General features: G+C 35.0%; 1 protein-coding gene across 10 annotated transcripts in view; it reads left to right on the top strand.

The window, feature by feature from the left end:
• LOC131670674 (synaptotagmin-7) overlaps positions 1 to 14,607 on the top strand; it is a 154,004-nt gene extending 139,397 nt beyond the window's left edge. For all 10 annotated transcript variants that reach the window (XM_058946459.1, XM_058946461.1, XM_058946458.1 and 7 more), the window contains 5 exons: positions 1,223 to 1,370; positions 4,191 to 4,300; positions 5,767 to 5,935; positions 6,992 to 7,204; positions 9,632 to 14,607. In XM_058946459.1, the coding sequence (XP_058802442.1) occupies positions 1,223 to 1,370; positions 4,191 to 4,300; positions 5,767 to 5,935; positions 6,992 to 7,204; positions 9,632 to 9,732 (741 nt within the window). In that variant the 3' untranslated portion in view covers positions 9,733 to 14,607. The remainder of the gene's footprint in view (positions 1 to 1,222; positions 1,371 to 4,190; positions 4,301 to 5,766; positions 5,936 to 6,991; positions 7,205 to 9,631) is intronic.
• Positions 14,608 to 14,712: the final 105 nt, after the last annotated feature.

The raw sequence follows: 14,712 nt of genomic DNA on the forward strand, positions 1-14,712 counted from the left end.
TTTGTCAAACAAATCGTTAGATGATCTGCGAAATACGCGATGGGATTTTATTCTTTGGGAAGTTTAAATTGTTGACATTTATGTAAGTTAGTACTGAAATATCATTCAGATGAAGTTACTTTCCCACAGTTAAGTAATGTACTATTATATCCATCTCGTAAATATTGACTTTTCAAGTTACTTTCGTTTTAAATCTCATCATATGATCAATACTTGGATATAAATAATTTACATCAAATATATCATTGGTTAGGTCCCTGGAATGTCTTCTCCAAAGTTAAATATCTCACAATACAACACCGTAGTAACGAAAATTAAAATTACGTCTCAAGATGTTTTGTACTCAATTACATAGTTTGTCTTGCCTGTCGAAATGGGTGATACATCCTTGGCCAAGCTAAGGATTCCCGAACTTTCTTTGAGACTTCGCTTGCTCGTAGAACATGGTACGATTTTTCTCCTAAATCTTAAATCACCCGCATGTTCTTTTCTTCTTCCTTTCTCGACACGCTCTTTTCATTAAAAGCATTGAACACATCTCGCGTAGACACTGGAATTTCTTCTCTTTTGAAGCATACCAGTTTATATATCAAAAAGTTTAGGCGTGTGAGACAAAGCAAGAGAGTTTTAGTTGTAGCGTTGGCATCTATTGGAAATCGATGTTACGGAATATCAATGCACCATCGTGCGCGCAAGAGGCAGCAACGTATTTTAAATTTTATACCTTGTATGCGCATAGATTCCTTCATTCTCTTCTGTGCGTGTGCGTCTCTTTCTTCATTTTAATTATTTCATTTTAATTATACAGCACGCAGGTTCAATCCTTGCGCGTTATATAATTATGAAATTTCCAAAAAATTGTATTTCAGAATAGAACGCCTTTTTCCATTGAAACATTCGCGCACTGCATCCATGTATCGATTTAACCTTTAATAGGTTGATCTATTTATGTTATATACAATGAATAATAATTATTCAAATATTTGCGAATATTCGTGGAAACCATTATTAATTCGACATATCACAACAAAACCGCCTGTCGTACGTTACAGCTGAAAATCATGTCCCGTCCGTACTTTGATAATCCTACATTCACTTCGTCGCATAGTCCCCAACGAAGCATCTGAAAATAAAAAAAAGGTGCCAACGATCGTGCTTCGCTAAGTCAAAACGTGTGTAGAATCTTTTTTAACAAAACCGTTCCTTTTTCGACTTTCCACAGGGAAAGAACTTACCAGCGAAGGATCTGTCCGGCACGTCCGATCCTTACGTTAGGGTGACCCTGCTGCCTGACAAGAAGCATCGTCTTGAGACGAAGATCAAAAGGAGAACCCTCAATCCACGATGGAACGAGACCTTTTATTTCGAAGGTACCGTATTGTATCACTGCTATATACTAACCAACGTTGTCGTTGTGTAATATCCTCAGGACGTTCCTTTTGAAAGCAAAGGCGCTTATTAATTATTTATAGAAATGCTCGAGTGCTGAGTTACGCTTATTCTTTACGTTCAGTAGTACGCACAGAAGGAAGAAAAACATATGCTAGAGAATGATTTTCCATTTGTATTCTTTCATTCACTCCTGTTTATGTCCGGCAGATGAACGAGAGTGTTGATTCTCTTTTTCTTACCAGATTTTTTATGCAACAATTTTTATTACGAAATCGGTGTTCATTTTTAAAAAATTTTATGAATATTCATCTTTACGGCATGTTTATCATACATATGCAAACGAATTAACTTTTACGGGAACGTTCTTCGTTATAACAAAGTTGATTTTGCAAATTCTCAATGTGAATACATACGTTAGAATTCAGATTGAAAGTAATGGCATAATTACAGATTGTTGCAATGTTATATCCTATCGACAAACGTTACGCGTAGTAGTTCATATTCACACAAAATACGAAAAGGTTGTTATTTCTGTACAGTTTATTACAGTTACTGAGAATAATAATAAGTTCATAAAAGTGCATTGATCGCGAAAACACAATGAGGTAATGGATTATGCAAAAGCGTTCCTTTGATTTGTTTAAGATAACTTCGAAATAACTTTTAACGGCCTGTCAGCGAAGTGTTTTATAGACGTAAACTCAAGGGCCTGAACATAACTCAATACGATAAAACATCCTCAAACGATTCTAAGAATGTTTAATACGAAGACACAATAATTCTCGGAGATAAAACTTCGTGCCCTCGTAAAATCATCTTCATAATGGTAAATCAGTGTTGATATAGGTGTAAATCATCAAATTTAATTTTGCGAAAGTGAAAAACTTGGAGAGCGACGGTCGTCGAAATAATCGCAAAATTCCGTTGGCTTAACGAAGCATCCAGTAGATATACTGTCAATTTATCACGTCCCAATTTCAGACATACAAATCACTAATTGAACCGAATGCCATCGACGTTTTTTTCGCTATCAGACCGTCGCGATTTATCTTGTCTTTCGGTGACAATATGATTCAAGTAGTTGATAAAATAATTTGATAAAAGGTTTTAGTAAGTTTCTATTGGATATCGCGACGCTTTAGTGTTTACTTTAATTATATCAAAAATAGCTTAGGATATAAGTGCTGTTGTTAATGGAATTCCATTGCGCTGTTATAGCTCTAATTTTTGCTTTTTCGCTCATCTTTATTGTCTCGTAAACTGAATTATACGATTATATCGAGACCATATTTTATGGACTTGTTTTATAACTTCACAAGATTCATCGTTGGCACTCGAAAAAAGTTGATTGAAATCTGAAAACTTTATTAACATACGCGATTTTTACCTCTTGCTCGAAAGCTTTTAACTATCACACATGAAACATTGAAAAATAGTTATTTTTGTCTTATCTCGAGCTTTACACGCAAATTCCAAGTACTACTCTCTGTAAAAGCTTAAGGTCTTTAGTGAAAAAAAGAGAACTTCGAAATACTCAAAACTGTCATTAACATCCTCCACTTTTTATCGTATAAGGGTTACGCGTGTCTGTGGGATAATATATATTTATACAGTTAAAATGTATTTCGTTGGATTTCCACTCAAAATGCAATGTTCATAAATATCATATTCAGCGAAATATCTTCTGCATAGAGGAAATTACTGTGTCAATTAATAGCATCCTCTCGAAATTTCCAAGTAATATACTGTTAATGTAATTTCCAAATCCAACTTTAATTCACCGGCTCTGGATTTTCAATCGCGACGCATTTACTGAAAAATTGATGGGTTGCGGTGCACGCAGAACTTTTCTCGATAATCCTCCGATCGTGCGAATTTCAAAACGCAAGTCATCAGTTGACGCTACTTATCGTCGACCAAAAAGAGCAGATCTTTGAAAGAGGAATGTAACTTTCTCTCTTTCAGATCGTGAGCTACACCCGGGAGAAACCTTTATATTATGCGCAGCGCCTGCGTCGCCCGCTTTCGGCGCGTAAACGCGGCCTTGACATCTTCCGCTCTGCGAGAGTTCGAGAGCATTCGGAGCTGAACGCGCGCAAGCGATATACGAGTATACTGTTCGATGCGGCGCGCTGCCTCTTTTTTTATTCATTTGCTTGAAAAAGGGAACAGCATCGTATGCATATACAAGCTGATGTCTTTTGCAAGCTAAACAATGTTCATAACTGTACGCTTGCGTGTTATGATTATGATGAAATGAGGGATTATTATTGGACTTTATGTTTTTTCTTCTAGACAGGGATCGCAGTTGCAGTAATGAATGCTTGTCAACTCTTGATTTTTTTTTAATGATCATGTAAATCCTGGTAAGGAGGTGTACGGTGCAGTTTTCTTTTGTTCCTCAGTACAGCTATAAGTAATAATTTTTTTGAATTGTTTGGAAAATACGCGATAATTATCGTTTATACTGAATAGCAGTAATTTTTTTTTAATGACTCAATAACGTACTTTATATTTTAGTCCCGCACTTCAGAAATGTCAATAACAATAGAACTTGGAATCTTTCGAGATCCAGATTGACTTATTTCTTACAAGATTGGAATAATTCCCAACTTATAGAACTTATCCATCAGTAGCTCCCCTTTCTAAAAGAAAGTAAAATTTATCTTTAATTGAACAAATTGCTTCACAAGCTCCCTAGGGTAAAATCATCTGCGTGAGCCCAACCGCCATAGTAGGAATAAAAGAACAATGATCAAGAGACCAATGATAACTAAATATTTTTTCTTTTTCATCAGGTTTCCCCATTCAGAAGCTACAGAGTCGAGTACTTCACCTCCACGTCTTTGACTACGATCGATTCTCGAAGGACGACTCCATAGGGGAGTTATTCCTACCGCTTTGCCAGGTGGGTAAAAGAGAAACGACCGGCTAATCTTCAGGTAGTACGCGGCAATCACGTTGTAAAGCTGGCGCAGTTTCATTTGCATGCGAATATCTACCTGTCCGTGCGCGCGCGTACTTTTTTTCAACGGTAATTGAGTATCGATAAACGGACAGCGAGAGAGAAAGAGAGTTAAACGTGCCAATATGGCAATTTTCAATGGATTTTTTTTTTCAATGTGCCATCCATGTATGTGTTTTTTTCATCTACAAGAAAACATTGCCTTGACAAGAGAAACATCAGCTTGATTTCAATGTCATGAGGAAAGACAGACAATCTTATTTTTCTCGAAATAGTTTTCGCTGAAAATTCGTTTTGTTACAAGCTCGTGGGATGCGTGAATGGAAAAATAACCATGCCGACAAAGAAAATTTACATGAGCAAATTTTATTTCCCAGGAAAATTATTTCCTGAGGGAAAATATAGGCAAACGACACACAGACGTCGCGACAAAAATGTGTTACTCACGTCCCGTCGTCTCTACTCTCATCGTATGGAATCCAATTTTCCATCCCATGTGACGCATCCATCGACTGATCCCTATACATGGAAGCGCATAGCAAAACGGAATTATTTGCAAGCGCAACCGTTGCTATTATCAATAAATCCGTGGCTTTTCAAATATTCACACAGGATGAAACTGAAGAATACGGGGCGTGCTGTACGTGCTCGCAGGCAATATACATAGCTGCGAGATTAAAAACGACTGCGCGTGCGAAAGATCAGACACTCGACTCGTTGACGGTGACGGTATTTATAACTCTTTCAGATTTTTTTAAGCGTGCAAGGACACGCGAGGGGCGTTTAGTGAATGAGAAACTGTGCTTTTCGCGCGGTTAAAGATTCAGAGTGAAAGAGGCGAGAAGTTTTTTTTGTTATTTACTGATAATAGTTTATCCCTGAAATAGAATGTTATTGTGAAAGAAACTTAATGATTGCGGCTTTACAAACTCTGATTAATCGGCAAAAGGATGTACGTACACAGAGCCGCTGCGGTAACATTTGATTTTTTGAAAGAAATTGCCTTTGCTAAAGGATTTAAACGTTATTTGAAAAATTTAATTTGCGCTTTTTTTTTTGGAAAAATCCAAAAGCGAGGCATATGTTATTCATGACGTCGTCGTCACGAAAAGGATACGACGCTATGTCGAAGAAAAATATAATCTTCGATTACATGAATAATTTACAGGATTGGGTGAATCTTTTGTGCTATTTTACGATTGTTATTTCAGTCTTGAATTTTCTTCATATTTTCGATTATACTTTGTAAGTTAACTATAACATTAGGCATTGAACATTTTTAGTAGATACTTCAACAACAAACTCTAATTCCTTCAATGGGACATATTTATTTTCAAAAACTAGTTCAAACATGTTTTAGCAAATGAATAAACCAGCAAATACTGATAATGTTAAATGAAATTACATAGGTTGATTTCTCGGAGAAGCCATCATTCTGGAAATCGTTGAAACCACCAGCGAAGGACAAGTGTGGCGAGTTATTGTGCTCACTGTGCTATCATCCGAGCAACTCGGTACTCACGCTTACCCTTCTCAAGGCGCGCAATCTCAAGGCCAAGGACATTAATGGCAAATCGGGTAAGTATATCATATCGTTTTACTATTTTCTCTTATAACTATCCACGAAACGAAAAATTAAAAAAAAAATAAAAACAAGAAGAAAACAAACACTATCTGATGAGGGGGATTATGTTTCACTTATATCTGAGAGTGGTTCGAGTTGGCACGGCATTATAGTGACGGATCGATGATGTATACCTTGCGTGTGCATGTATCTAGACGCGAATTTATATTGTTGTATTGCTTGGAAAACTAGAATAGGTACCGGTCTGTTTGTTTGACAAACAATGAGGATATTATTGATGTACATCTCTCCAGAACTTTCGTCTGGATTAACGTCTACTTTTTTTCTACTTTTATAGATGCTAGGCCTTCTGTATGAAAAAGTATTACATTTTTCGAGAGGTGCATTGCCATATTCTACTGAAATTTTATTGATTCATGTATTTATTTATTTTTATGAACTGCCATTTCATTTGTAAGTATTTCGTGAGAATTAATTAATTTCGTGAGACGTTTTCACAATTCCGTGCATGAGAATTTTTATGTTTCTCGCACGAAAATCCATATGGTTCATTAATTGCATTCTTTGATTTACAAATTCATTACACATGATTGCAATGCATAATTTAATTTAACGTCCAGCTCACGTTTAATTATCTAGTAAAAAAGCCATTTTCGTACGCGGGTACACTATCCAAATAAAACGTGGCGTCAGATGTCATTGAAGAAAAAATTATCATAATGTAATTGAAAACACGAAGTCATTGAATTTAAGCTTTAATGCGTTGCATACGCGCTTCTGTACGTCTCAGAATAAACACATATCGCTTAAACAAATCCTGCCAGTAGAGAATCGATCATAAGCGAGAGGGGGTGAGACAGAGATACTCATCTCAGCTTTGAATCACGTACTACTAGCGTCGTGCAGAAGTACAACATCCATATTCCGAAATTCCATACACACAGACCGACAGTCATGGATGATAAATCACGAGGGATGAAATTATAACGGAGACAGGAGGTCGTTTCCTTTTTTTCTTTTCAAATTTTAATTGCTTTGAAATATTATAGATCCATACGTGAAAGTCTGGCTGCAGTTTGGCGAGAAGAGAATCGAAAAACGCAAGACACCGATCTTTAAGTGTACCCTCAATCCGATTTTCAACGAGCCCTTCTCGTTCAATGTACCTTGGGAGAAGATTAGGGAGTGCTCGCTAGACGTTATGGTCATGGACTTCGATAATATTGGCAGGAACGAGCTCATCGGCCGTATATTACTTGCAGGTGAACTTGGATTTCTTTTAAATCACGATGACAAATTTAAGTAGCTGTGATTCATTCTCCGATTCGTGAAATAAAATCCAGTTACTTATTGAGCTATCGAGAGAAACATTCTTTTATCAGATAACGAAGCGAAATCAAAGAAAATTTTACAGTTACATAAAAATTTCAACATGCGTAACAAAATAAAATTGGAACAATGCTTAATTCTCACCGCAAAAGTTTTTACGGTAAACTAAAGCTTTCAAGAAACAAACGAATTTTACACTTTGGGATTTTGGTAAATCACAAAGCTCTGTGAGCTACACGTACAAACGATTAATCGTTTACAAGGAGCGTTTGAAATTTTATTTAGTATGAAAAAAAAATGAATCCTTCAAAAAAATAAATAAATAAATAAATAAATAAAAAGTAAAATAAAACAAATAAATAAAATCCAACCAGATGTAAGCTTTTGTGTTTTCATTCTGTAATGATACTTCAGTTTTTAGTGAATGAAAAAAACAGGTCTCTCTCTATCTCAACGCATGAGTTTTTTTTTATGAAAACGTATCGCTGTCGAAATAAATAAAACAGACTCTACACTTGTGCACACTGTACAACGACGCAGTAATATCGTAAAGATAAATGTTTTAAACACACGATATACGTTTTACGCTTTTGTAAATTTACTGAAAAAGACGCGTGGACTTTCAATACCAATAACCATTAATTCGATTATCGAATTTGAATGCATACTAAAAACTGTGTAACCTCGCAGTTTTTCTCGTACTCGTTGCGCAAATATTTTAATTAAGTTCAAATCTCGTAACATCGTTAGCGAAGAGAGAAAATATAATCCTCGACATCTTTGAAAATTTATGATCACGCGTATGACTCAAAATAAATTATCGTACGCACGAAACCAAATAAATTATCTTGTTGTGGAATAATTGGAAAATTGCCACACGCGGAAAGAAGAAAAAAATAAGTAAATAACCAACGCTGCCGACGACAACGTATACCCGGAGGGGTTTGCGCGTAGTCGCGGAATGATTAAAATTTATCCTTTGTCGTCGCCTCACGAGCGAAACTTGAGCAAATTAAAAGTTGTCAAGTAATTTCTTCCGTAGTAACTTTTTGCAGATTTTTCAACGGAAGAAAAAAAGGTGATAGAAGAAAAAAAGAACACACCGTCGCTGTTGCTCGTATAATTATTATTCCGAGAACAAACTAATTTCAGTTTGCCGCCGTATCCTATCTAAACTCTTTTTATCTACTTTGACATTTTGAATATTTCATTAGGAAGCGAGTGTACAGCAAATCGATTTGCCTGTCTTTCTTAGTTTGAGAAATCTTTGTAAAGTTGTAAGCACATTCATTGAGTCTAAAAATACAAAAGCATGTTATGCCAACGAACGAGACTTTTTCGCTATATATTGAGGATATTTAAACTCGGACCTATCTTCATGTTGGTAAAAAAAAATTGGAAAAAGGCCGGTCCGTTAAAAACGTCGGCGAGCGCTCAAACAAAGTCCTCATTACGCGGTCGAGCGGAGTGTATGCGCTCGTGTTCTTTTCCTCTGGTTATTTACGAGAGAGAGATTTTCAGCTTGCCTTAGAGCCAGAGAGAACCTTGATGAGTTACCTCGTGCTCACGTACACAGAGAGCAAAGTCGTCTCTCTTGTCCGTAGATATAAACCGAGTCGATAATTTTCTTCCCTTAGAGATGATCTAATTTTAAGCTGTAATTTCGGGATTCAATTTGCTAACGACACGTATAATTAATGGATAGATGGACCAAAGCCTTAAGGGATGATACCGTTAATTAGAATCAATCCGAGCTTACAAATTGCGTGGCTGTTACGGGCCGCACGACCATCTAATCCTTTGTCTAAGATGTTTGGCGACTGTTGCCAATTGAATAAATTACTTGTGGAAGATATGGCTTTGGAAATGAGAACGATATAGGAATTGATTTTAATAAACTTTGAAATTTTTATATTGGCAATTAGTTAATCGATACTTTCTCCGAAATATATTCGATAGTAATGTGACATACACGTACGAGTATGTATGAAAGTTTTGAACTGACTGACAGTGATTCATTGTGGAAAGTTTTTGGAAAATTTTATTTCTTTATTTTGAATTAAAATCATTATAAATATTAAACTATTTAAAAAACACAAATGATCAAGATATTACGAAAGTATTGATTAAATTACATTATCAGTCAATTGTATCGTTATCACAAATTGATTCAACAAGGTGTTTTCGAATAATGATGAAGCAAATTCGTATTTCTCAGAAACTTTAAAATTATCATTGATCGGAATAGTCAAATCATTTGATTAACCGCTCGATTAATTATCAAACGAATCGGAAAGATCAGTTGCAGAGTTCTTCATTTAAAAAGCAATGATAATATTTTGAGTTTAAAATTTGTGCAGGTAAAAATGGCACCGGAGCAAGCGAGACGAAGCATTGGCAGGACATGATTACGAAACCTCGTCAGACGATCGTGCAATGGCACCGACTCAAGCCTGAGTAAAACAGTTGATGGAAATATCTCATAGACAGAAATGAATTGATGAGTCGGTTGTGACACTTTTTTGAGGAATCGTCACAAATACATTTCCGGACGCTGCTGCTGATGCTCTGCTGCATGGCGAGCTTAATTGCGAATGTCGGCCCGACGATATTGAAAAAATAAAAGGACTGGTCGATGCTAACAGCCGTGTCAATTTTTGTAAAGAATTAATATGTGTAAGCGGGCGCACTTTCGTTAGCACTTGACTGTTCGTACAATAAACATAGCTTTGATAAACAAAAGGTAAAAACAAGCATATACCAACAGAGATACAAAAATACAAAAAAAGGCAACAAAATTACAGAAAAATACATTATCGAGACTTATAGCTGTTTTAGTATTGGCCATCCCTCCCAAAAAATCTCACCTAAAAAAAATAATATCAGTCGAGATGTGTACGAGAGCGGCTAAATCGTGTTATACATAATTATAAGAATTTGCGCCTATTGGGGGTAGTTCAAAGCTAACGTCTTGGGTTTTTATCTTCTTTTGTTTTTTTCGTAATTTATAGATTTTTTGTTTTCTATTATTACAGTTCGCGATAAAATCGTTGAGACTAAGAGCAAAGGGGTATATATACATATACACACACATATATCTATGTGTGTGTGTATATATATATATATATATATATATATATATGCACACACACGCATATATATATACATATATAGTGTCGTTTTCAACTAATTAGTAATTGCTCGGGAACGAGCGTATAGTTGATTTGTGAATCGTGTCTTGGCGTATTACCTAATAAGTAAGGCAAACATAAAAATCGTAGTGATTACCAATTACGTTTTGCTATCATAATGTCGTATATAGAGTGATCATACTTTTGTAAATTTAGCGATATGTATAATTCCAATATAGCGATGATGATGACGATGATGGTGACAAACGGGTCGATGAAGGTGGCAACTAATGGTCTACATTTATTAAAATACCGTGATAAAAAAACTGACAACGTCGAAGACGCGTTGATTTGTTGAACCACACGGTTATAACATTTATCATAGTAAATTTATTTATACAATATATACAGACGGGATGATTTTTCGATATGACGCACAACTTTCAACCGTCAATTTTTCAAAAACTAACGCGTAGACACGCTTGAAATAAATAACATCTTACACGATACACGATCGCGAGACAATAAGAAGTTTATGGTTATTATTGTAAGTGTGTTCTTATTAGATTCTGCAAAGTAAATTGCGATATGGGCCAATGCACTTCCTATTATCTCGTGTTGTGTACGGAAACTTCAAAGGCGAAGTTTATTTATTTGCTCGTATAAACGAAGGAAAATTTGTTGAAATTTAGTTCCGGTTATTAAGTTCACGCTCTCTTTTTCGCTGCGAGATAGTTCCGTACATGTACGACAGACAGATCGGAGGCGAAAAGACAGAAGAAAACATCAGTTTGTAACCATTATCAAATAAAATAAATTGAGGCTGATTGCGTGGGCCGAAGGGATAGGGATAACAAAACACAGCGTAGAAGCTCGTCGAACATAAAAAAAAGGCGGAAGTTTTTTTTACTCATCGCGATTTAATCTAAGTATGAAGAATAAAAATAAAAGCGCGAGGGCGAAGTACAGGCAACAAAAAATGTTAATATTAATGGCAAAAATAGAAACGTTTCTTCTAATATCAATTGCGATCGGTGTATCTTTATAAAAACACATGCGACGGATACGTACACAAGAACACTCTTACATATACATACAGAGGCGATCAACAAAAAAATGAAGTAATTAACGTTTTAGCAATCGACTCGTTACCCTGCTGCTATTACGATTTCAAACGACAAAAGGAGAGAAAAGAAAGAATGGTAAAAAGCTCGCGGACCGTCTGAAGCTTTCTCGGACTATTATACTCTCATGTCGTTTCCGCATAGATTAAAATATCGAAGCACAATCGTATAATTCCTTAATCGTCAAATCGCACAATTACAGATATTGCGAATCACTTTGAACTATTAAATAACTCATCGGTAATGAAGAATCATCTGATCAACCATATCGCAGTCGAGCGATAAAAACGAAAAAATATTTTCATCAATGTGTATTAAGAATTCAAGGTCACGAGTTTGTAGTACACAATTTAATCAGAGATAAGCCAACACTCAAAGTAAAAAAAAAATATTTCTACTCGATTTAGCGAAACGCAAAACTTCTACGTAATATGTCACGCGATGCTGTACAAGCGCACGTACGCACTTCTACGCGAAATATGTTTGATTAATTACTTTACGAAATTTATCGAGAGAAGTTCAAATTGATGATTTGTGGTAGCATATGTACCGATGAATACGCAAAAATTCCATTTGAGTGAGAAGGGATATATTAGTCGCGCGGAAGCACGTGTTTGGAGAGTCAATGACTCGGTTAGATACGCGATAGATTGGATTTTTGACTTTTTCAGCTGAGTCACAAAGTGTCGCGTGGCATCTCGCAGTAAACGTACATGTACATCACTGCCACACGCACGAAAAGGAAAAACCGAATCTCCAGAACTCGTACGTATACGTATTCTCGATGGACGAAAAGACGCAGTGTTTTTATTTATTTATCTATTCACTTATATTTTACGAAATCAACTGGTACGAATGAATTATATGTAGCTCATAAGTGATTTGCAGTGTACACTTCACACACACCGGCCAAATGTAACTCTTTCAAAATAAAAAAAACACTACTCAACGCAAGTCCACTATATCGAAACTTCAAAGTTCAAAAACTTATGAATGTCGCTCTATTTTCTTCACATAAAAGATAGGCAGGGAGATTACAAAATTAATATGAGCGCGTGCGGCGCGCGCGATTTGTTGTCGTTTGTGATAATACGAAGGAACAAATTGTAATTTATAAGTACAGAATACGAACGAAATTGAAAAATAAAAAATAAAATATTTTTCTCGTGGTTTACTTTAGCCGTTAGTTGAAAACCAATCGAATTGTGTTTGAGGGATAATTAAAAGTTTATAAAAACAAGAATATTTATTGTTTTTTAAGATAAAGCTTTAAGAAAAAACGTTGCGTTGGAACGGAAACAAATTATAGATGTGTTAGCACTATTATACGAGTATACTATCAATGAGAATGTTTGTCACAGTTATATATATACTATATTCAAAAGGGAAAAAAAATAAAAAAAGCTACACAAATAACCATATATTCTCTATATGCATATACATGTATCATTGAACGCCTCTGATGAACCTAAACATATCTAAATAAAAGCCTATTGTAAGCGATGATCACACAATTATATATTACTGTATAACGATATAAGACAAGCTTGGGACGGTCCCCACTACACACGTGTGAAATTTTTTTCGCGTAAGAAAGGAAGAGTGAGAATGTTGATTGCTCTATAAATTGATGTCTAGAATAAAGAGATTTTTGTTATAGTTTAACTTCATTGGTCGTCAATAAAACGATCTTTGCTAATGAAATGATGTAAAACAAATAATTTTTACCGACTTCTCAGAAACGGAGCCGCTGATGACTTTTACAGAGACAACTGTAACCTATACGCTTAATTTCTGTGTAATATATTTGGAAAAAGAAACTAATCAAGTTCAAGTTTTATTCCGCGTAGTTAAACTCAAACGATCCCTAGATATTGAAGCAAAAAAGAATTCTTCTCTGTCACTGTCATTCCGCATGTCTATCCTAAAATTATCAAAAGTTACAATATATTTAATGCTCTACAACTATTAAGCTCTTATAATCGTATAGATAAACAAAAGTTCAAAAAAAATTAAAAATAAAAAAACAAAGAATGAGAGAACGAGAAGAATGCAAATGGATAATACAGCAGCTATAAGTGTCGTTTTTACGATATTGGCACATGTATCTGAAAAATTAAACTTAAAAATAAAACTGTAACAATGAAAATCGATACATATAATACGCTGCATATATACCGACACACGAGTGAGAATTAAAAAATCTTATCTAAGACGTATAATTATATGCGGTATAAGATCATACTTTAAATAATATCTTATTATCCATTACATGGAAAACTGGCGCGAGCGTAAAATTGGTGCACACACATAAACACGCACGTACAAACTACACATACTTGATGTAATAGAATTTATCCTGCAGCGCATATATTATGTCTGTATATATCTACGTAATAATATGTTATGGAGTGGAGAACTGGGCGTGCAAACCAAAAAATACAATGAACTATTTAAAAAAAATAAATACTAATAATAAATCGGCCCGATACACGGCCCCGTGGCTCTAATGTGGGGGACGGTGGTCATCACACAAAGTTACCAGCCGACGGCTGCTCTGACCGACAAGCGTAAGCCCTTTGTAAAGTATTTTTATAAAACATACCATATGTGAATTAACAAAGTTAAGCTATATCACACCGTATATATTACCATTCGATCGATATTCGAAACGAGTTATTATAATGTCACTCAGAGCGCACTTGTCATTTAACGATTATATGCATATGTATTGTGGTATATCATCCCTGTATTATATAATTGTATATGTGTCATCATTTCGCAGCAAGAAAATAATTAAGAGAGTCTGCCATGTGGTGAAAATTCTAATTGTACATATTTAATACCAAACCGTTTTTCATAAGAAAAAAAATTTTGTTGGATTAGAAAATGCGACGAGAATGTAGACGAGGAAAAATATCTTTATAAACAATTATTTTCTTGCCAGTTTTTAGCTTGACTTATCATAGAAAAGCAGTTGATGCGGTGCTCATTAAGTTAAAACATTGAGCAAAATGTTTTCTCTTTGTATGTCTACCTCCGATCACATCTTTCAATACAAAATCGTTTGATATATATATATATATATATATATTTATTTATTTATTTATTTATTTATTTATTTATTTATTTATTTATTTATTTATTTATTTTCACGTAGATAAAATTTATTGTTTGAAAACGTAA

This window comes from Phymastichus coffea, unplaced genomic scaffold (genome assembly GCF_024137745.1).
Source record: "Phymastichus coffea isolate CEN01 unplaced genomic scaffold, Cenicafe_Pcof_1.1 PCOF00113, whole genome shotgun sequence".
In the NCBI taxonomy this organism is placed as follows: domain Eukaryota; kingdom Metazoa; phylum Arthropoda; class Insecta; order Hymenoptera; family Eulophidae; genus Phymastichus; species Phymastichus coffea.